This window comes from Tachypleus tridentatus, chromosome 9 (assembly GCF_004210375.1).
Source record: "Tachypleus tridentatus isolate NWPU-2018 chromosome 9, ASM421037v1, whole genome shotgun sequence".
NCBI lineage: Eukaryota > Metazoa > Arthropoda > Merostomata > Xiphosura > Limulidae > Tachypleus > Tachypleus tridentatus.
Window position 1 is genome coordinate 3,427,991 of NC_134833.1, and position 24,757 is coordinate 3,452,747.

Genomic DNA, 24,757 nt, shown 5'->3' on the forward strand with positions numbered 1-24,757 from the left:
AATCTCTTGGTTACTTTGATGCTCAGAAGTTAGGTGCAGTACACCTAGCCCATATAAAAGCTAAGTAGTTAAAAACAGATTGAGGACTAGCTTAGAAAGTAGTAATGTAAAACATTTAGTACAGCTGTCTAAAGAAGGAAAATATCTGTTACCTTACACGTTTGTTTAATGAATCCAGTGAAAAAAGATCAGAGAAAAAATGGAACACTGTGTTAGTGTTACAACAGCTCAAAGTTTTATAAAAACATAATGAAACATAATACATATACCTAACTGGTATGTAAATAAGCTTTAGCTTTTTAAATAACAACTGACTGTTGTAGAAGAAACTTAAGTTAGAAAATTGTAATTATACATGCATTCTGATGTACAGAATAATGATCTTGAAGTAACAGAACTTGCTTTTGTATTTAATAATAATACCAGAAGCTAATACTTTTAAAATGCCAAAAAAAGTAAAGACATTAATTTCATTACACATGGAAAAGCAACAGTCAAAGTTACAAATAATATAAATGTACATAAACAGAATACCAAAAGCATTATATTACACCCTAATTTTTCTTATGCACAAGTAAATATACTCCATTTTCAAGACTCTAAGACAGTGTGTATACACTTACTTTGTTTCAGTTTTGTCATTAGAAACTCCATATCTGTTGAACTCTGTAGAAATGTACTCAGTTTTCTTCAGCCAAGGTACAGCTTTGTTGTGATGTCGTGATCTAGGCACACAATAAATTATCTTAATACCTTTGACTAAATTCTTTCAGAAAATGAACAGTAAGGTTATACTTCAATAATCATTCAGTTTTATCTTTTTACTTAACTTCAGAAAACAAAAATTTCAACTTTTGTCAAGTATTACTAAAACAACAAAAATTCATATATTACTTGTATTAATGAAGAAAATCAGAAAATATGCAACTGATGGTATCACATGCAAATATGTTGTTATCACATTACTTTTTTTACATGATATACCAATGAACCTATATAACAAAGATACTTAAACCAGTTTGTCGATGAACAAAACAAACCTTTTGGAATCTTGTGGTCCAAGGTTGTCTTCTTCAAGAAGCTTTTCATCTTCAAGGTCTAATGATGCTGAAAAAAATAATAAAGTTATGGTTATCACTACTGAAAATAAAAATCATGATGGCTTTTCACCAGTATTTTCTAGACACATTTTATACGAATTCAAAATTGAGATGATAATAAGGTGAAAAAAGAGCTTCTTGTACCATTTCACACATTTACAAAGGCAACCATTTTATCCAATTTGCATGTCACTTTTTTCAAATAGCCTCATTTTGATAGTATAATCTGAAACCACACCAGGTTTAGTTACTGGTTGTTTAGTTTTGTAATCATCCTTTCCACTGTATTTCATTTCACCTTCATGTATTGTAGTAAGCAAAGTAACACGACATTTGTCTTTCCATTGAATTGCTAAAATATTTCCTTTCTTCTTAATATCTCCCTTTTCAAAGGCATGTCTTACTTTCAAAGAGAATGTTGCATAATTCCAGACTTGTGTAATAATTATCAATAAATATGACCTTTCCATAATATAATCAATCATTTGCATTTGGTTTTTTGTTATTTCAAAGTGCAAATATCTAAGAATCTTCATGAATCAATCTCAAGTAATGTATTTTGGAAAAACCGGAATTCCTACAAGAGGTCATTCTTCCAATAATCAACCAACACGTGCTTTTTTAAATGGGAAATAAGCATCGACAAAGCAAAAAAAAGTGTAAATTTCCTCAATACTTTGTATCTTCCCATTTCTTACTTCATGAAGTAGAGGGAGTGTTACTTTAACTTTCTTCAGAATTCAAGGATCTCTAAAACTCATAATATGTGTTTCTCACAAAATATGACTCATTATACTTTGATCAAATATAGCAGTAAAAAAATTCATATTCTTTAGATTCATCCATGAGACTAAATTTATCTCTGCGAGTCCAGCATTTATACCATCAAAAGAATGAATAAATGGATCCAAATCATGACAATTTACCCATTGGGAACCAATGGATTTTGATTCACTATTTAAATTGCATTTAAAGCTTTAAATTATTATATTTGATGATGATGAAAATTTTTCTTCTTCATTTGAATAGTTACACTATGAAACACAAATTTTGTTCCTGGATAGTATGCATTATTTCTTAATTGCTTATGTTGTAAAAGTATAGAAATGGCCATTATTCTCTTCAAACTTTTTCTTCTGTGACCTAGATAATGAAATTTAGAAATTAACCTATTTTCTATGTAAAAATGGGCAAACTTGCACATTTTAATTTACATAAGGTCTGAATAAAACAACATATGAATCAAGATTTCCATGTATTTATACTAAAGTTATATAAAAATGTTTAGAAGTGAGTAATTTTTCGAGATTTGCAACTATAATGTAAATCCCTTTCACATATCAGTCTCCAAATATAGTCTCCCATCATGTTTTCGTTATATGCTTCCAGGTTACAAAAGCAAAGTTTGAAGAGAAGAATAGGTCTTTCCATTTACTTTAGGCATAAGCAATTGGGAAATAACACTTTGTGTCCAGGAACAAGAAAAATTAAAAATTTTGTTACACAGTGTTATCACATGCTAATACTTCAATTTCATCTTTTGATGAAAAAATGTTTTTCTTCATTCCCTTAGCTGGCATACCCTTCCTTTCCTGCTCCATGACTTACACTGAAAAAAATGAATAAATGCAATGCTTTGAGTGGGTATAATGGGGGTTGCCAACTAATGTTTTTAACCTGTATCATCAATTAACAATAGCTGTACTGAACGTAAAGCATGGAATCATCAACTGATGGTGGCCATCTTTTTCTAGGAAAACATCAATTGGTGATGGCTGCTGTTTAAGGGTTAATAAGCAAAACTTGCCAAATTTGTGGTATTCAAGTCATCAACAAGATATCTATCTTAATCTATTTGATTTAGATTTAGGTAAAAACTGCAAATATAATACAAAAAAATATAAAATTATTTTGTCAAAACATTAACTACTATAAATATCAATGAGTTATTCTTTAAAATAAATCAACATTTAAAAAGATAAATTTTAAAATTAAATGGAACAGATGCAAGTACCTATAAATGATATGATCTACAAACATACTGTACATACATATTAATATGATAATACTTGTGCTCAATTCAGGGTTTGCTTAAGAGAAAGTTTCAGATGACTTCAAATGTTATTGATAATGTAAAACAGAGTGAAGTGGTTGAACAAACATTAACTTGTAACAACCACAAGAAAGTCAAATTTGGTGTCTTAATGCATGTATTTTTAGCTTATTGGATGGCTACATAACTACAACTACTGGGGCAAAGAAAGTTAACTAATGATGTTTTTCATTTGTTTATCTGTATAGTATGAAGTCAGCTCTTTTAATCCAAATATGAAATACACTTCTGGTCACATTAAAAAAAAATAATATATTTTGCTAATAGTTTTTCATAACAAAAAGACATATCATTAAGTTTCTTTCAGAAACTTCTCATACATATTACTGGCCATAGATGCTCTTTTTATTATACACCTTAAAAAGTAATTATTTTAAGAAAAGAGCCACCAGAAGCACACTTTTGTTCCCTAAATCAGATTATGAAATGTAAGAATTTGCTAGTGATTTTATATTTTACTTTTCTGTTGAATGTATTAACCTATTTAATAATCTATATACAGCAAAAATGCATGAAAATTAAAACACCCAAATGAAAGTATTATTTAATTTGGGCATTCTGTCAGCTATAAAGTAACAACAGTAGTATAAGGTTTATTACTGAATGGAAGAAAGTCTTAAAAAGGTCAATTCACAGAATTATGAATAAACTGAGACCATAATTAGAAATCATTTTATGGAGGCTCAGAAATTTCGTTTTAATGGCTTAAAAATAATGCAAAATCTTGTTACTGAGGTTTAATACATACCATTCAAATCCACAGCATATGTATTTGGGTTTATTAGGTCAATAACAACACCCATATCATGTTCTGTCAAAAGGTCATGCTTGTAGTTTCTTTCTAAAGATGTCGGTTTGTATTCAACAAACCTACAAATACAATTTATAATAAGAAATAAAGACAATGTGACAATTAACTTTACAAGAATTTAACTCTTTAAACCCACAATTTTTTATGCATTTTGCCAAAATTATTTTCATAATGTTCTTATAATTATCACCCTCCTAAGAATTCAACTTTCTTAATTTTATGGATAACATATCTTGGATTAGTTTTCAGAGAAATAAATGTGTCATCAGATGCCATCACTATTGATGGGTAAATTGGGATTTTTGGCCAAACAATGGCAGCATCTGCTCAGGTTTAAAGAGTTAAAAGTAATATTTATGCCCAAATGTGTGTGTGTGTGTGTTTATATATTTAATTGTATATTACAAAAATATTTTGCTGAAAAATATTTCAATTTTAAACTTATTAATAACAACAAAAACCTACTTTCATACTAATAACTTTTTTCTAGACCTATATAAATTTACTTTAGATCTATAAGAACACAAGTACCATGTTATGATTAAAATATTTCATAACTTTAATCTTTTACTACTTGAGCCTTCATCAGCCAATTTTTCTATTTGCTATAATTTTCTACTAACAAACAATTCATGCTTTCCATTTCAATACATAGACTCAAGACTACACTTGATACAATACATTAAGCTCGGTTTAATAAGTATAAATCAGACTATAAGATTATGAAATACCATTTCAAAATTATAAACACAAAAAGAAAATCATAACTGCGTGCATTTAATTCTAACAGGGTCCTTATCTAATACAAATTATTATCATATTGTATTATAGTGTGAACAAAATTTCCATGTGATGTTTAAATAAATGAAATTAATAAACACAAATATCACAGTTAGTTCAAAGTGTAGAAATAACTACTGGACAATATCATTTGAATGCATTTGGTTACTTTTATAAACCATAGACCATTATATTTGGATGAAGCCATTAAAACAATCATCTTGTTTAGTAGTTGGTGAAAATGAAGGTCAATTAAAATTATACTAAAGACAGAGACCAAGAAAAACATTTGTCAGTGGTAAACCAAAGTTAGAAACAGTCTGAAACACATTTTAAAATAAAAAATATTCAACAGTTACTTCAAAAAGTATTCACATGAAAAAACAAATTTATGAGTTGCATGCCCTTAGTACATGTCAAAAGTCATTAGAAATTAATTTCCAAGAAGTTTCATGCTCTTAATTTCTTTTTTTTATTAATAGTTTGTTTTCAAATTATATTTTTAATAATAAATAAGAAACAGGATATAAACAAAAATCAAAACAACACTTGAACATTTTGTTTACACATTCTGGTTTAAAATTGGGAATCAATAATAAAAATGTGTGAGAATATTATGCAATAAACTAGTAAAAAAAACTTTAGTTATTGTAGTTTGTTTTTCTCTCACAATGGTGTGCTTGTAGTTAGCTTTATTTTTTTTAAATATGCTAATTATTATTTTCAAACAAATGCTAGTGACCATTGGAAGACACTGACTAAATAATAGCACCAATAGCTTTTTTCATTTTCTTCCAACAAACTACCACTAACTTCAGGCTATGAATGCAACTATTATTGTTTTTAGGATAACTGACTGAGCTAATCAAAATTTTTGCCTTATATGTTTCTTGTAAACATTTAACAATAAAGTAAAAAGCTCCACATCATTACTTTTCTAAAATGTAGCAAAAGAAACATAACGGGGAGAAAGGATGGGACTGTTTACAGAAGTGAGTATTCATTTGAAACACATTTTCAGGTATGAAAATATTAATCTTTAGAATGATAGCTCACCTTTACAGATAATTTTGCTAGAATTCCATGTTAAAGTAATGGAGAGACAAGTTCAAATCTACCTAGATAAACATCTTTCAGATAGCTTCCAAAGAAAGCCCGTTGGTGCAACACCTGATGGCACAGGTTCTATAGAGACACACCCATGGGAGACTGTATTTCGTCTCATCCAGGATTTCACTCTTTACTCATAAAGAAAGAGGAAAAAGGCAAAAAAGCCATATATGTCAGAGGGACAGATGGAATGTGGTTGGTTGGTTGATTGATTTAGTGTTTTATGGCACAAAGCATCTAGGCTATCTGTGCCAAATATCCAGTAAAAAGGTAAAATTAAAGTAAATTTAGTAAAAATTCATAAAAGAAAATTAAGGTAAAACAAAGTTTAAAAAAAACATAAATAACATAAAACCAATGTTTACATCTAGTCTACAACGTTCAGGAAAAAACTACAGTAATAGAAGTCACAAAGGACTTTCTGTACCATAACTGTAATTATCATAACCTGCCAAGAAGAATAACAGGTAAATACAAAAACCACCATCAGTTACCGAAAGTTGGCTGTTCCAGTGCTGGTTCCAAGTTATTTAACATTATGGCCATTTTCAAAAAGTAATAAAAGTTTTAAAAGATGTGTAGCAAAATTTTAATAACTCATCAGGATGACTAATGGGTAGTTTAAACAGCAGTGTAAGTCACCTGAAGTTGGCTGTTCCAGTCCTGATTTCGAGTTATTTAATGTTACGGCCATTTTCTAAGTTCAAATTGAACTAGATGGACTTTGATTCTTAAAAGGGAATCACATTAAAAAAAGATAACATTACAATGTTATTGACAAACCTTGGGACAGAACATGTATAAAATGGTGCCGTTGTTGAGAGTTGTAACAAGGGCAAAAAAGTAAATTGTGGCACATTGTGATGTGAGTGTTACACACTAGTGCATCAGTTCCAGATAAAAGAAAACAATGAGTTAGAAAACTGTGATCATTGCACAGTCTAGATAGAACAACTTCCTCTTTCTGAAGCAAGATGGCCAAAGTCCAATAATCAATGCACAATCAAGATAGAACAACTTCCTCTTTCTGAAGCAAGATGGCCAAAGTCCAATAATCAATGCACAGTCAAGATAGAACAACTTCCTCTTTCTGAAGCAAGATGGCCAAAGTCCAATAATCAATGCACAGTCTAGATAGAACAACTTCCTCTTTCTGAAGCAAGATGGCCAAAGTCCAATAATCAATGCACAGTCTAGATAGAACAACTTCCTCTTTCTGAAGCAAGATGGCCAAAGTCCAATAATCAATGCACAGTCTAGATAGAACAACTTCCTCTTACTGAAGCAAGATGACCAAAGTCCAATAATCAATGCACAGTCTAGATAGAACAACTTCCTCTTACTGAAGCAAGATGGCCAAAGTCCAATAATCAATGCACAGTCTAGATAGAACAACTTCCTCTTTCTGAAGCAAGATGGCCAAAGTCCAATAATCAATGCACAGTCTAGATAGAACAACTTCCTCTTTCTGAAGCAAGATGGCCAAAGTCCAATATAGGGTTTTATTTTATTTGGAAAAGCTTGTTTTCACTTTGCTCACTCAAAATTGACTGCCAGCTGGCATGGAGCCAAGCCTTGAATACAGAACCATAGTCCATGTATGGAACAGGCAGAGCAGTGATTGTGCCAGAGCAGATAGATTTAGCTGTGGTGTCAGCAAGCTAGTTCCCGCAAATACCAACGTGACCCAGTATCCAGAAAAACTGGATAGAAGTAGATGTTAAGGAGAAATGGGCCAGTCAGTTCTGAATATCAGCAAGAACAGGTTATTAATCAATATGAAGCAATTCCATGGCCAGTAGAGAACTAAGTGAGTCAGTATAAATAGTGGCGTTTGAGTGTTGCTTAGCTTCTATTTGATCCAGGGCAAGAGAAATGGCATACAGTTCAGCAGCGAACACAGAAGCTATAGAGGGGATTTTGCATGCAACCACCGAATCACAACAAACCATGGCAGAGCCCACAGAGTCACCTGATTTTGAACCATCCGTATAAATAGGAATGGAAAGATGGTTTGAAAGATGTTCACCAAATAAATACGGTACTTCCAATCTGGAGTATCTGCTTTTCTCAGATGACTTACAGAAAGGTCACATTTGGGGACTGTGGGATGGGCTGACCAGTGGACAGAGCAATGTTATCCAAGGACAGACCCAATTCATCCAACTGCACCTGGATACGAAGGCCAATAGGAGCATTGGTATACCATCTGTTCTGAAAAAATACGGCCCACCAAGGAAGGAAAATACAACCCCATGCAGGATGCTTTGGTAAGGAACGAAGTTTCAAAGCATATAGTAAGGACACTTGCAAACAGTGGAGGTGCAAAGAAGGTTCATAAACTCTAAACTGGGGAAGTGTGGAAAGTCTCAGTGCAGAGCCGAAGTCCTTGTTGATGAATAGGGTCCAGCATCTTTAAGGCCAAGGATTTGGCAGAGCCATAGACCAGTGATCTATAGTCAAGTTTCAATCAAATAAGAGCACAATATATCTTTAACGTAGAACACTGATATGATCCCCCAGTGGTGGTAGAGGGGACACAGAAGATGTTCAGTGCTATTGTACATTTGACCCATAGCTGCTTGATGTGTAGTACAAAGGCCAGCTTATGGTCGAAGATAAGCCCCAAGAACTTTGTCTCAGGGCCACAGGCAGCACAACTTCACCAATGGAGTTCAGGATCAGGGTGAATACCCAGTTGGCAGCAAAAGTGCATGCAAACGGTTTTAGAGAGAGAGAAATTAAAGCCGTTTATTGTGGTCCGCTTGAGTAAACGATGGAGGGTAGTCTGTAGCTGCTGCTCAATATACCTTAGAAATACACTGGGCAGTTGCTTGTATAATACAGTCAGTTACTGCTGCCATACAGTCGTTTATTGATGGCTTACAGACGATGGCAAGATGAAGCTGTGTGAAAGCAGTGAAAGAGGGCCAGTTTGCCTGATCCAGCTTCCACTAGGGCACACGGATCTGGTGGCATTGACCACAACCAGTATCTCTCAAAATTATAGGAAAATGATCACTGCCTCATGGATTATTGTCAACCCTGCATGAAAAATGGGAGAATAGTAAAGGGGAAGCAAATTGAGAGATTAATAACAGTAAAGGACTAACTAGGTGCATGAAAAGAAGTAGAAGAACCAGTTTTGAAAACAGAAAGGTTGTGTTCAGAGAGCATACACTCTACAGAACGGCCTCTCCTATCAATATCAGCACTTTCCCAGAGGGGATATGTCCATTAGAGTCCTCCAGGATTAAAAAGGGAGATGACAACTGTTTGATTAGAGCAGCAAGGTCTGATTGATCATAGGTCTCTCCAGTTGACAGGTAAAGAGAACAAACAGTAATGGTATGATCCAAGGAAACAAGAATAGCTACGGCCTCCAAGGGTGTGTTAAGTGGCCAAGATAGGGTGGGCACATGCTGATCAACCAACAGTGCCACCCCTCCATGCACTCGTCCATCACACAACATGTCATTTCTATACAAAGAAAACTGCCAAAAGATGACTGTATCAGCAGGTTTCAGAAATGTTTCCTGTAAGGAAAGACATACAGGATGGTAGATGACCAGTGTCATCCAGATAAGAACGTAAACCTCAACAGTTCCATCGTATCAAGGTGGCCATTTTTATTTATGTGTAGGCAAAATGGGTGGAGAACCCTTCTGTTAATGACCATGTTTTTTTCTTAACTGTCCTTATTCGAGGGAGATCTATCGACCTCCATATATTCTGCCATGGGTCAATTGGGCAGGTCTTTGCTGTTAGAAGAGGATTCCAGTGACTGAGGACATGAACGAATGATTTTTTCCGCATCTTGGGATGGGAGAAGATGTATCCAAGGAAATGCCTGTACTCAGAATCAAAGGATGTGAATCGTGGGATTTGTTGGAATGTATGTAAATGACAGAGATGGGTGTTGAAGTTGATTCATAAACTTTTTTAACCATGGAGGTCAAAAGACTTTTCATTTGTTTTGAGAACGATTATTTTGGAGGTACAGAGAGATCTGTCTGCACTCCCGCTGTAGTAGTGGAATGAAGTGCATCATCATACATCTGAGATGAAGTGGTGGACAGCAACTTTCAAGCCTCAGGATAAGTAATGTTATGAATCGTTTTCAAATGCTGCACCTCTTTTTCTTCCAACCATTTAGGGCAAGAACAAAAGTAGGATGGGTGAAAGCCAATGCAATTGATGCAATGAGGGTCTGTTTCATGTTCATAGGTACCTTGGTCCTTGCCACCTCAATGAGCACACATTAAGGAACCACGACATGACGTCTTTGAGTGACTGAAACACTGACACTGGAAACATCGGAGAGAGTTTGGAATGTATGGCTGTACCCCCCGCAATTAAGATAAACTGCCTTGATGGTAGCAGATAGACGTGGTGATGTAAATGTAAGAATAAGGATATTGGTTGGCATCATAATTCCATCTTTACAAGTGGAGATACACCTCACTGCAAAAACTCTTTGAGTGGAGAAACCAGTGAGAATCTTTAACTAAGGGATGTTCTTCAAATCCCTCTCAACAATAACTCCTTATGATGAATTCAAAGTAGAATGAGGTGTAGCCTCAATAAGTGTATCCCCAATTGCCTTTGAATGCAAGAGGAGTTCACTGTGTTCAGATCTGGATGTTTCCACCAATATGTCACCAGCTTGAGGCTTCTTTACTGACTTTGAAGAGCCAGCAAGTTTCTCTAGTCCCTTCTGAATGAAAAAGGGAGACATTTGCCCTAAAGGTTTGTCTGAAAGAGAATGTAGGATAAGAAAATGAGGTACAATAGGTGGTACAGATGTTGAAGACTGCTGCTCAAAATCTTCAAAACATTGTTTACCTATGGACTGTTTTTTCACTATTTTATTTAAGTGTTTACTTGAAAGATCCATTATAAAATAAGCAATATTTCAGTGCCCACTGACCCCATCCACCATGGACCCCTATGAGGGGATATTCTACAATGTCAAACAAAGACAATGCAGCAGCACCAGGATTTTGTAAGCACCATACCCAAACACCAGCATCAGATACAATGTCCACAATACCTGTTAAGAACATCCAACACTGATACTTAGTTGACCCTAGCTCAAGTGGGCCAGCTGACTGAGTCAAGGGGGGCCATCACAAGGCTACACATCTACAGGAATTTAAGGACAAAGTGGCATGTTAGGGTTGGACCCCTCAACCACCAGGATCCTCTCCTTCCCTTAATAGGTTGCCACACACGGCAAACATGTGGGTGGATGTTTAGATCCCAGAGAAGGTAAACTGAAAAAACAGAACCTTCCCTGGAAGGTCCCCTCACCATATACAGGAATTCACACCGAGAGAGACACTAGCAGAAGGCTACTGACCCAAAAACAGGCCCATAGTCTTCTAGATTTGTCTGAGAGTTCTACAACAATGTACTCATAACATGCCATTCAATAATAATGTTAACCATCCATGAGAAAAATATTTTAATGATATTTTAGCTTAAAATGGATTATTATCATAGCATTACATCACAGATTAGATTTTATTGAAGTATTTCTTTGTAGATGAACTTATCAATGAAAGTGCCTTGTTTTTTTGTAGCAACACTCATGAGATTTTAACTAAAGAAAAACTTTTTTCAAGTTTGTTTTTGATTATTTTATATTTGAAACTTACTCCTTTTTGTTTGTAATTTTTATCAAATATGAAATATATTTGTTGTAGAAATTTCAAATGTTTTATTTTTATTTCTCAATTATAAAAAATATTACCCAGTTATGTTTAATAATAATTAGTTTGGTCGTTTCCAAGATCTGAGTTTTGGATGTATACATTGCAAGCTTCATTATAATAAGATAATAGCTCAAAATACTGTTAAAAATTCAAGCTGTAAAAATGATTTATAACTACATGGGTTTTAAAATTTAATTTTGTTCCTACAAGTGTATTTTAATCTCCTGTTTATTTAGCAAATTATCCACAATTTAAAGTCTTTCTAGTACAGACCTAAATAATCTTTAATCTTCAAATGGAAAGAGAGCATAAAGCATACATTAATATACTTGTACATGGGTAAAATATAAACTATAATGGGACTGTGATATACCACACATCTGTTTTAGTTAGTCCTGTTTTAAAAAAACTTAAAATGTATATCAAATAATTATCAGTTACTGTATTTTTTAACATAATTGTATGATATTAGTAATTAATTTTTATTTTTATTTACATGTATTTTTGTCAACTATATGGCTTGTGTAATTTTGAAAACCACACACACACACATTGTGATTAACAAATAATTACAATGCATTTAATGGATTAAGCAAATACAGGTATAATTATATTAATTTCATAGCAGTCTTCTCCTGCAACAGATATGAGTATTTACATACAATATAGCTACACATAAACAGTACATAACCCACACATTTCAATTTTAGAAAAGTTAATAAATGCTTACCTATTTGACTCAAAAGGGTATGTGATGAACTTTGGATCAAAGGGAATATCCGGCAAAGTATTACAAAATTTCATACGACATACTAATTCAGACCTGAAAAAAGTTTAATAATATATTAGCAATAAAGATAAAAGATACCTGTTAAATTTACAAGAAAGCTAAGGATTTATACCCTAAGAATCCAAACTCAGAACCTAAAGTTGTCATTGTAAACTATTCCACTATCTAAATTTTCTAGTACATAAATAATTCTGTCTAAAACCATACCTGTCTCTAAACATCCTTATTATTTGTCTACCATTTGAAAGCATTCAAGTTTTGGGTCTTTTGAAATTCACTGCATCTTTTGATTGTTTGAACTAAATTTTTCTCAGACATTAATAACTGTATTCTTAAAGACTGTATAAGCAAGTTAAGATCTAGTAAAGGGGCCCAAGGAGGACTCTAATTTACTGTTTAAGAAATTAATAACAATGTTATTTGACATTGTATCACCAGGAGTGGAATGCATGGGTTATAGAGGAGGGGTCTAAGGGAGTGATATTCTCACCGCATTCCTCCCCTCCCCATTTTTGTTTCTTTAAGAAATTAATTATTTTTGATATTATTAGCTGTTTTTAGACATATCAATTTTTATTTTTGGTCTATTAATTTATATAAAAAATTTTCTGAAATTAACACAACTGGAGTATAAAACAATCTGATTAAAACCTCAGTCAAATATTATTCCTAAGTAAATACAACAATATGAAACCCAATTAAACCCTTCCATGGTATATTTTCATGCCTTGGTGCCTTTGCTTGTTCTAGACACTAACATTGCATATGTGCTCTAGACCTTAGATTTATTTTTTTATCAAAGTTATAGTTTTTTGTTATTTGCTTTTTTAAAACTTGCAGTATATACTGAAGGGATTTAGAAATTTTGGTAATAAAGTTATTAAAACAAAAAGAGCTTTACTCTCCAGATAATAATCAACCTTTATTTCAGCCAGTGTTATGCCACTGCAGCATCATCAGAAGTGAACTATGAGAACTGTTTATAATTAGCACTTCTCAGGACACCTGTAGTTCTTTATATACTTATTACAAAATTGGTTTTTCATTGTTTGAAAGTTGTAATACTTGCAAGAATGATGATTTTGTATTGTCAATACCCTAATAAACAAAAATGCAAGTACTATGACAGTGTAAGTTGACTTAAAAAAAAACAACAGAAATCTTGTTTACAAACACAAAATATGAATTTAGGTGTAGACATTATAATTTTATTCTATATTATAAATATTTAATTTTAATTACAAAATTTGAAATGTTTGTGTTTAACTGTTCTTATTTTCATATAAATCACGTAATTAGAAATAAAGATATATGCAATGAAGCCATTAAACATATTCCAACTGAGCTACTCAAAATTATTTTATACTCTTTACTACTAACTTTAGTAATAAAGTCAGTTAGAATGTGCAGCTAAAAGAAAGAAATAATGAAAGTAACATGTTTTTATCAGTAGTACTTATACAGATATAAATGGACTCTCCCCTTAAAGTATTCTGGATTACCTCCACCTTGACTAACAGTTTCTTAAAATATGGACCTCTAATGTGATTTGAAACATTCATAAGTCATACATTTGAAAAATGTTCAATGTATGCACTCCATCTACAGAACATTGACATTTCTCTATCTTATTTTTCTTTACGACCATCATTATTGTTTGTCATATATTGTGAACTGATTTTTTCATATTGTGAAAAATAATTTTAATTTAAACAGTGAAAGAGTAATCAATTAATTTACACACAATGTAGGCATATAGCTGAAGTTCACTGTATTTTTTGTTTTTTTAATTGAAAAAAATTCATGAGAACTCATTTGCAAATATCACAAAGTAATATACGAGGGCTGTTCAAAAAATACGCGGACTGACATCATAAAACACAATGTACTTTATTTAGAAGTTACAGGTCTGGGACCCCTTCAAGGTACTCTCCTCCCCAACGCACACACTTATCCCAACGGTGTTTCCATTTGTTGAAACAGCCCTGGTATGCTTCTTTTGTAATGTCCTCCAGCTCCTTCGTTGCATTTGCCTTAATCTCGGGAATCGTCTCAAATCTTCTTCCTTTCCAGGGTCTTTTGAGTTTGGGGAACAAGAAAACATCGCAAGGAGCAAGGTCAGGTGAGTAGGGGGGGTGGGGAAGAACAGTGATCGAGTGTTTGGCCAAAAACGCACGAGTTCTGAGGCACAAATTTCGCAGCAACGCGGTGCATCTTCAATTTTTTGGTCAAAATCTTGTAACAAGATCCAACTGATATCCCACACTCTTCAGCAAGCTCCCTAACAGTCAGACGTCGATTTACCCGCACCAGGGTGTTGATTTTGTAGACGTGTGGGTCGTCAGTTGACGTGGAAGGACGTCCAGGACGCTCATCATCTTCAATGGACTGTCGACCATCCTTAAAACGTTCATGCCACTTGAAACATGCCGTACGCTTCATAGTAAAATCACCGTAAGCCGTGTTAAGCATAGCAAAAGTTTCAGTCGCAGATTTTCCACGTTTAACACAAAATTTCACAGCAAGTCATTGCTCCTTCAGGTCATTCATTCTGAAATCCGACAAACGAAAAAATCGCACTTCACTTAAAACCGCGTAGCTAATACACAAATAAAGATATCTGCAATCAGGAAATGGCGTCGTAATCAGCTGATCTGTGCGAACCTAGCGACACCAAGCGGATTCCACTGGAACCAACTGGAGCCACGCAATTCAAACAGTCCGCGTATTTTTTGAACAGACCTCGTACTTATTTTCATCAATAAAAATTTATTGGTTTTTAAGGTTGTAGAAAGAAACCCACAAAATACAACTAATGGTATTTTCATGTTGTTACAGGTTTTGTTAATGTTGTATTACATTGCATATAAAATACATTTTCATCTATAACAGATTAGGATAAACAAAATAACTTTCTCAAAAATTATTGTACCCAAAGACAGGATTCCTCTAGCTTTTCACATATTTTTGTTAGAAATTTTGATGTCTTCAAAATTTTATATTTTTCTTGTAAGTATTTAAACAATTTTAATTCCAAAATATTTTAGAATCAAAATTTTGCCCCACGTTGATTTTTAGTACAATTTCTGAAGAAAAAAAAAGTTTATATTTACATTTCTGCACAGGTACAAAGAATTTTACCTGTAGAGAAACTATCTACATTTTTTTTCAGAAATTTTCTTCCAGTCCCAAATAATAACTATTTTAACTAAGAACTTATTATATTTTGAGAATATATTCTCCATTTCTTGATATTCAAGCATTTGCCTTACTTTTTATATGTGCTTTAGTTTAAAAATTACAACATTTAAATTTTAATATATACATTACTGTTGTATTGAGTTACAATGTTTGTAAACAAAAGAATTTTGTGATGTTCATCAAATAAAATGAAACTGTCATGAAATCAAGTATGTTTACTGTTTAATGAACATGATAGAAGAATGCAAAATATTGTGATGACTCAAATCATTGCTGGATATTGTTTTTATGCAAATCATATTTAAACAATGTATATAAATACACTGTCTTACTGACTACTTAATTATTAATAATTGTAATTGTGACATGTTTTAAATAAAAACATTATTTCATTTATCATAAGAGTAAACCATGTTTTCATCAGTTAATTATCAATTTATTTGATTTACAGAAGATCAGTGTGGGTGTACTTTAGTTTTATCCCAACAAATGCTTCTCTTCTTTGCCGATCTCAGCATTAGTATGAATTCAGGGGTTAGCAGGGAGGACAAAGTTCCTTAATGCTTTACTCATCATAGTCCACGAGTGGCAGTCCGATATTGTATATTTGGTGTGGAACCATTTTTAACCTGCCACTCTGCACCTTGTATTTTCCAAATTATTCACAAGGACAAAAATTTCTATGGATCTCTTTCTCTTGTCATCAGTGGTATCTTCCAAATGTTTAGAGGAATGCTTCATTTCCTCCTTTGCACCAGTGAGATTCTAGCTAATCTTGTGTGAAGTAGTAAGTACCCTATTGGAAGTTATAATTTTCCTGCACTGAAAGCATATTTCTGATGAGTATCTACCTTCTTTCACACTTCCCACTCTTCCTTCACACTTTTTTTAGTGCTCACTCCTGCCAAACTGCCAAGTGAGGGTTTGGTAATGAAGTGTAGATAGAGCCACATGCATCATGTGAGCATGTCATGCTCCTATTGGTTAATTAGTGATACACGATTTGCACAAGAGAGACATCGGAATCTTCTAATTCCAACGAGGGCAGTGAAGCAGAAGGCTTGTGGCATGTATACAGAGAAAAGTTCTCATATAGAAAGCAGCACTTAATGATAATAGCTAATCTTGTGAGAAGAGGTAAGTACTGTATCAGAAGATAGATATCTGTGGCTATGTTACCTTAATATGCTGACATCTATGAATCAAACTATACACACATCACAAAATAAACAAAAACTGGTGGAATAACTTCACTTTGAAGAAATCACATTCTTAGTGTATTGGAAAGGATCTTGTGGTATGCTTCATTAAGCTCCTGCCAACTGGCTAAATGAACAAAGTAACTCACACAAAACGTTAAACATTTCACATCAGAAAACTACTCAAAAGATAAAAAACCAGAGATTGAAAAGTCATTTCAGTTGAGGTTCCATACTTAAAACTATCATTTTCAGATGTGCAAGCTGTTGATGGGCTAGGTATTACATTACACCTACTAATACCAGCCATCTTAACCCTATTAAGATAGGTCTTCCTTTGGTTACAGGTCACTTTAGTTACTTTATCGTCATGATGTTTGTTTATAAATTTTGTATCAAATTGTAAAATATAATTCTAGTATTACACATTAGTTAATTTCTTAATTTAAAAGCAAATATTAAAAAAACACCTAAATATTGATATTTATGTGTCACATGATATGATGAATGCAGCACTAGTTCAAATTATATTTTTGTGATGTAAAAATTTAGTTTCACACAAATTAGGAACTCAACTTACCAATACTGAAAAGCTAGAATATCAAATAAGAACCTTTTATCTTTTCTATTTGTTGACATATTTCTCCTGTATTGAATCAGACAATGGCCCCACTCACTTCTTTCCATTTTCAGAAATGCTCCCTTTTATACATGCAAATGAGGCTAAAGTATAAGGTTACCAACATATGAAAATGTAAATAACCAACTGGAAGCTCAGAATGTCCCCTTGTGGCTTTCTCAGCCATTTTCAAGTGTCATCATTTCCTTCTTTTAAAACAGGACTCAAGAAGGTAGTTTGAGTTTTTAATCTGCTTGAAATTGATACTTTTGTGAACTACACTCAATCCCTAATGAAAGGGTTTACAGTGGAAATCAAGTAGATCTCATCCAATAGCTCATGAATCTCTCTCATATTAAAACTTCTCAATGTTATAATGTAAGGGTTGTAAACTTGTGAAATCCTTTCAGTTCAACTGTTTTTACAATCAGCAAACTGCTAACTCTAGGTAGATACATAATAATCATACAATTAGTGCATATATTTTACCATACAACACTATCCAACAGCTTGGAGAGAAAAGCGTGCAATGTTCTTTGAGTTTTTGAACTCCTATTTATCATATTCGATTGCAAAAGCCGTTGACACACAAGGCATTAAATTTACTGGCACCAGCTATCCTAACTCAGCAATTTAAAATGTAATGAACACTAGTTCCTTTCAGTCATTTAATCAAATTACTATCCTAGCTGTTGGTACAGTTAACTCCAGTTGTATAGAAAAGGAGACACTTACAAGTAGTTCAAACAATGGTTGGAACTATTTCTTGCTTCTAGATCCTTCATTTCCTCATTTAAACCATCATGAAAAATCAAGAAAACTCTCTTTTTTCCACCTTATCCAAACACTAGATTAAATTAAACTCTGAACCACAGATTCCATACAGTGATTTGTTGGAAATGATTAAGAAAGCAGTCCAAGCCTTCCTTGGCTTCACCCTTTAATGTTGAGGAGAAATATGCTTGGCCCTTGAGGGTGTCATAAGATTATCAGATTTTTGACCAACACCAAGCTAATAAAACCTGTTCATGGAGTATTGTAATAATTACATTCAACTAGGCTTGATAACAATGTAAAAAGGTATACCCTTGCTGCAAGGAAGCAAAAAGATAATCTGTGTTTAACAGTTTATCCTCTGGCTCTATGCAAACTTAGGTTTCTCTGTCATCTATATGGTCATCCTTACAGGATACATGTGGACTTAGACTCAAGGCTCCTCTTAATGTTTTGCTGCTTAGTTCCACTATCTTACCTATTGGTGGACTGGCCAACATCCTCCTGCAATGGCACAGTCCCTCTTGGTTAGTCTTGGGTACAGTCTATGCAGGACTCCGAGCCTGTCACCAACCAGAATAACACAACTTCAGCTTCTGTCAGTATTGTATGGTGGATGAAGTATGCTAATCAGAGCTATTTCTCTGGCAGGTCAAACAGTACTCATCAGCAAAGACTGTGAAATATGGGAAAATAAAAAGCACTTTTCAAGCTACTGTTGCTCTGAATGAGGTGCAAACTCATCTAAGAGTCAGATCCTAAGAACACTCCTGCTGACCCATAACCATAATGTTAGCTACCCAATGACTACCACCACAGGTACCCATCTATGAAGCAAAGCAGATTTTGTCCTTAATGTTCAAAGGTGTAATAAAAGAAGATGTAAACCATTTCTGACATATTTCAAGTAGTTAATACATGGAATGGCTAGTCTCAGGAGCAGCAAGAATAATGTATGATGATAAACTTGGAGGTCCAGCCCTGGATTCCATCACCTACCTAAGAAAGATGTACTTAAAAGACTTATTTATATACAATTATGGTTACATATATATATATATATATATATATATATATCCACTTTGTATATCAATACATACATTAGTAGCTTGAAACAGACTACTTCCACCTTACTCCCAAGTTACTCTGGTAACCTACATTTATCTTCCAAAGCTAGTTAATCAGTTTGAGCCCAAGAGCAATGGACTGCATGACTGTACGTAGCACAGAGATTAATAGTACCTCTGTATACACAAGTGGTGTTTAATTGTTTGCTAACACTAAGTCAATTGCACTGATGTCATGTAACATGGTTACAGAAACCACATGTGAAATGAACTTTTCACACCCAGAAATTAAGCAGCATTAGCTCAGGCAATTGCCTGTTTGAAGAAGGATGAATTTTGTTGTTCTGTTATAGTGGGCAAACTGATAACTAATTTAATACTGTAATGCCCATCAAAACAGTATGTAAAAAGGATGCAACCAAGTCTGGCTGTAATGCTAAGATTTCACTCCTCTAACTTCAATCAGAAGCCAGTATGAGGTTACCAACATTGTTGATTGAGGACTGTGCAAACAGTTCAGACGATTTAATGAAAAAAAACAAATAACCTATATTTATGGGAACAGATAGTTGAATGAGTTGTACAACAGTGATCTGCCATAACATATATACATATGCAACACCTATCCAAATAAACTACTGCCAGACCTGTTTCCCTGGAACACAAGAGATGTATCCAGAGCCAAGATACAATTAATATTAAATAATCGGATAATGAAACCATTAGAGAGTTCTTGATCATCTCCAGTAGCAACTGTTAGGATAAAAAGAAAGTATACCAAGTTTCTGCAATTTTAGTTGGGTGAACACAAAACTCCCTCTGACACTTTTCACTTGGTGCAAACAGAAGAGCATATGGTCCTATTAGAAGTTCCCAATTGTTCAAAACCTTAGTTCTGGTATCTAGACAGATGAAAATAGCAGATCTAAGACTTTTTTTGGTTTGAAGGACAGCTTATATACAAATTATGTCATGCCATTCAGCCAGTGTCACATGCCAACCTATTCTAAATGCCAATGAAGTTCACACTGAAAGGTCTGTCATGGAAAAGCTGTCTGGTCAACACTGATGATAATTTGATGTTTAGCTGCACTTTTGAGTCTGCAGTTGAAAATTCATGAATTGTATTCTACCATATAAAGAAAGCAAGCTTGAAAATTAAACCAAGAAAATACATGCATGTGTAGTAAAGTGGTAATTCAAGGGGATATTGTACAAAGAGACATCTGCAGTTTCTTTGGTTTGTAGCCAAGCTTTCCAAGATATCAACACCACTATTCTCATTATAACTGATATGAATGGTGTAAGGAATATGAACAAGCATTCAACTCCCTAAAACTTGCTTTAATGAGCTCCAGAGCTAGCATATTCATACTAAAATAATGAATTCCTGCTAGACACTGGCACCAACAACAATGATATCAGAGCTGTTTTATTATAGTTGCAGAATAGAAGGGATGATAAGCACTTGGATTATACCATTGCATTTATCATGATGTACTTCCTGGGTGCACACCATGGAAATGCAGATGAATTTTCTAATTTCACAGCAAGATCCTGTCAATTCATGGAATGTCCTGGTCCTTGACACTGTGGAAGGTGAATCCATTTCCATAATAGCAATGTCAAGCCATACAGCTGGAGATTGTACTAGTGGTTGGGTGCCATAATTGAAAATTCAAGAGCTGCATGAATAACACCTGAAGAACAAAGTTCCAGCATGAGAATCCTACCTCAAAGTGGACCTAGGTTTATCCATTAGTTAATACATTGGCACAACCTGTATCTGTTATATTGACTGAACACTGAATAGCACAATTTAAAACACTAATATATATTCACACACAAAGCAGGAAGTTAATCTAAACAATAAATTGTACATCAAACTGTTTAAAGTAATAAATGTGGTGAAGATATGCATTTACTCTAATCACCCCTAATCTGATGGTAATACAAATTTCCAAACATACGCATGCCTAATTTGTTAATTCCAGCCAAACCACCTGGAATGAGCACTTATCTTACATTACTATGGCATACAGAGTAACAGAACAGAAGTTTACAGACTATTCATTAAACATGTTCATGCAGGAGTTTGCCCATCAATTAAGTCAACAAACATAAGAAGCATTACAAAAAGACATAATTTCACTGCAGGAGATACCTGTCAAATACTAGATGACAGCTACCTAGGATGGCCAAATGATAGAACAATCATTGGCTGAAAGAACATTGGGATCCTTGCTTTCCAAGATAAAAAATAGATTCTTGGATTCTCTAATGTTTCAAGAGAATCATTCATCTGATCCAGTTCACTGACAAGTATGGTAGCACACTTTGCTAGGTTTTATCCACATATTTGGAAAAATATGATGACTATATGCAGTGAGAGGTGTACTTCCTTTGAATTTACAATTGTTGACACTTATTATTTATATGTTTTGTTAACTGTTCATATTTCATTTCATATTTTTTTGTGTTGTATTCTGAGAGTAGTAGTACAAAAGGTAATACTTTAAGAATTGGTAAGATTAATCAGCTTCACTTGAGACAGTTTCAATTCTTCAACATATTTGAAACAGATTTTACACTAAAAAGCTTATTACATAAACATGAGTTATAAAAAGTCATTTCCTAACGATATAATAATTGAAAGCACATTATTATAGCAATGGAAGGAAAAATAATGTTTTGTATATATTAACATGTCCTTTGGCATTTTTCTTTATTGTGCATTTTGGTACGTTCTGGTTGTCACTGATGATAATAAGAACCAATAAGTGATAGCAAAGGAAAATATGTTACATGCCAAATACCAACTACACTACACCTGCTTCTTTAGTACCAACAAGGCCTTTATCCTAACACCAGTGCTCATCAGACTGCCTGGGCAAACAACAAATACAGTGGTATAGACTCTAAACATATATCAATTTTCATGAACAATGGCTGTTATGATAAGAACTAAGTTATCTGAATGAGTTGTAATCATCAATTTTATTTAAGTAATTTAAAATTCAGATTTTTATGTTAAGAAAAATTATTATTTTTCACATTATTAAAAACACATTATTATAATCTTAACATACTTAACCTGATGAACAGTCTTATCTGCTTAAAATAACACTTTTGATATACTTTATTACAGAAATTATTTTACAATAATACACATTTCACATAACTCCCAATTGTTAGTTTTTGTAATTTTTCTGTTACAAAGTCAATCTTTCACAACACATTTCATATCTTTGTGGTATGTAGGCATTACATACATTTTCTACCTTTGTATTTTAATATAGGATATTTCAAAATATGTCAGTTATTCTGGTCTATGCAACATTTTACATATCTTCAAGAAATTTTCATGTCACTATTATTATTTCTGCCTATATTTCTATGTCATACCCCAGTGACAGCACATGGTCTGTCCATGGGCATAATACATATCAATCTGCATCTTGAGTTTTAAAGTAGACAGCTGTTTTCTCCAACAGTAGATCAGCTGGTATCTTGAAGTTACTGTCTGAGATATTTTCTAATGAAAATTACCAGTCATGTACAGAATATTAGTAGATATGGGTAGGACTAATGTTACTGATATAACTAAAAAACATGAGGTTTAATCACTCTTAAGAGAAAAAAGAAATTGGATCAATTTCTCCAGCAATTTTCATCTGTTTGGTGGAGACATAAATAAAACACTGTGTGTTTTGAATGAAGATTCTTCATTATGTTTTTGTACAACTGTGACCAGTCTCTTGATTTCTCACAAACTCTGTTAAACTCGAATAGCTCAAAATTACATTGTAATTTATTTTTGAATCTCCTATTATTCTGTAGACCTATCTTGTCACTCTAAAAGAAAACAGTTAGACCTGAAAATACCATCTTCTTCCTTATTAAATATCTACAACTGAAGTTAATACTTTCATCTTTCACAATTCTTTCCTACTCCTAGTATAAAAATAATTTCAGTTCTCCGCAGCAATCATTTTGAAACATTGTAAAAATATATAATCTTGTTATTTTAATATTATTTTTGCACATTTGTTTCATTTACATCTTCCTACCATTAGATCAATAATATATTATATAATACGTCTAACACAAGAAAAAAACTAAATTGGTATTAATATTATTATTCTACTTCATACTTATAACATTGTTATGACACTAACTCATTCTTTATTATCATGCTTCACATTAATTAAAAGTATTAGTAATTAAAAGCAACGATGTCATGTTGTTCTTTTAAAAAAAATGGAAGAAAAAAGTACTTAGCTGGATAACTTGTGTAATTTTAAGAATTTATGAGTCAAACTAAAAGCAAAGCCGAGTATGTTGCAGCTTAATGTATATTATGTAACTTTACTTCTAACTTATCTAGCTAACCTTTTCTCTCCGGGCCTTAGTTTTCTATCTCGTTCTGATGTGCTTGCTTGAGATCCCGTCTGTATTGTAGGCGGCATTACTTGAATAAAAATTTAAAATAAACTAATGACGAGCTAACATACATAAAATAGTTAAGCCTAATATTAAAATACAAACACGTCCAATGATAACACGAAGTACTCTTGTTCAAATCAAACTCTCGCATGAAGCCTTCTCACCATTCTGGTGCGAATCTGGTCACCAAAGCTTTTGCATGAAAACACCTAGATATCAATAATAGTTATTCTAAAGCTCGTAAACTTTCACTAAAAGCGGTATTTTTTGCAGTCTTTATCTTTTTTTAATAAAATATTTTTTTTATTTAAAATAACTTTGTATGTATATGACGAGCAACTTTTTTACAGTCAGTCCTAGCACAGGCTTGGTTTGTTTTGAATTTTAAGCAAAAGTAATCGAGGGCTATCTGCGCTAGCCGTCCCTAATTTAGCAGTCTAAGACCAGAGGAAAGGCAGCTAGTCGTCACCACCCATCACCAATCCTTGGGTTCTTTTAACCAACAAATAGTAGGATTGACCGTAACATTATAATGCCCCCACGACTGAAAGGGCGATCATGTTTGATGTGACGGGGATAACGAGTCGGATGCCTTAACCACCTGGCCATGCCTGGCCGTTAACACAGACATTATTAAGAAACAACAACATCTGAAAATGTATTTTATTTATCAACAATAAATATTTCTCCCCTTATTTTTTACGCTCCATCTATAACATTTTAAACATCTTTACTGTGAATATTTCTTTCAAGTTAGAGATAATATTTACAACTGCCCCGTTTTGTTTAAAATATTGTTTCTTTCGAAGGAGTCAATATAAATGAAACTTAAATTAAAAAGCTGAACTGTGATCTGTTTAGTGAACTGAATAATCAATTAACAGTTGCTTTCAGAAAACGTAGTGCTAATATAAATTCAAGTATTTTTCACAAATTAGGTTAGCTGGCCATGAGGCACGGTTAATGCGAAGCATTTGAACTTCCTAAAAACTAAAAACATATTTTAAGTTATCATCATATATGGGTAGCC

General features: G+C 33.3%; 1 protein-coding gene across 1 annotated transcript; it reads right to left on the reverse strand.

The window, feature by feature from the left end:
- Positions 1-436: 436 nt before the first annotated feature.
- On the reverse strand, positions 437-24,365 carry LOC143224673 (RNA polymerase II-associated factor 1 homolog). The gene is made up of 5 exons (XM_076452832.1): positions 23,674-24,365; positions 12,362-12,454; positions 3,962-4,083; positions 1,041-1,107; positions 437-725 (listed from the first exon to the last, which is right to left on the reverse strand). Exons 1-5 carry the CDS (start codon positions 23,748-23,750, stop codon positions 620-622), a joined length of 465 nt encoding a protein of 154 aa, XP_076308947.1. The 5' UTR covers positions 23,751-24,365; the 3' UTR covers positions 437-619.
- Between the last annotated feature and the right edge of the window lie 392 nt (positions 24,366-24,757).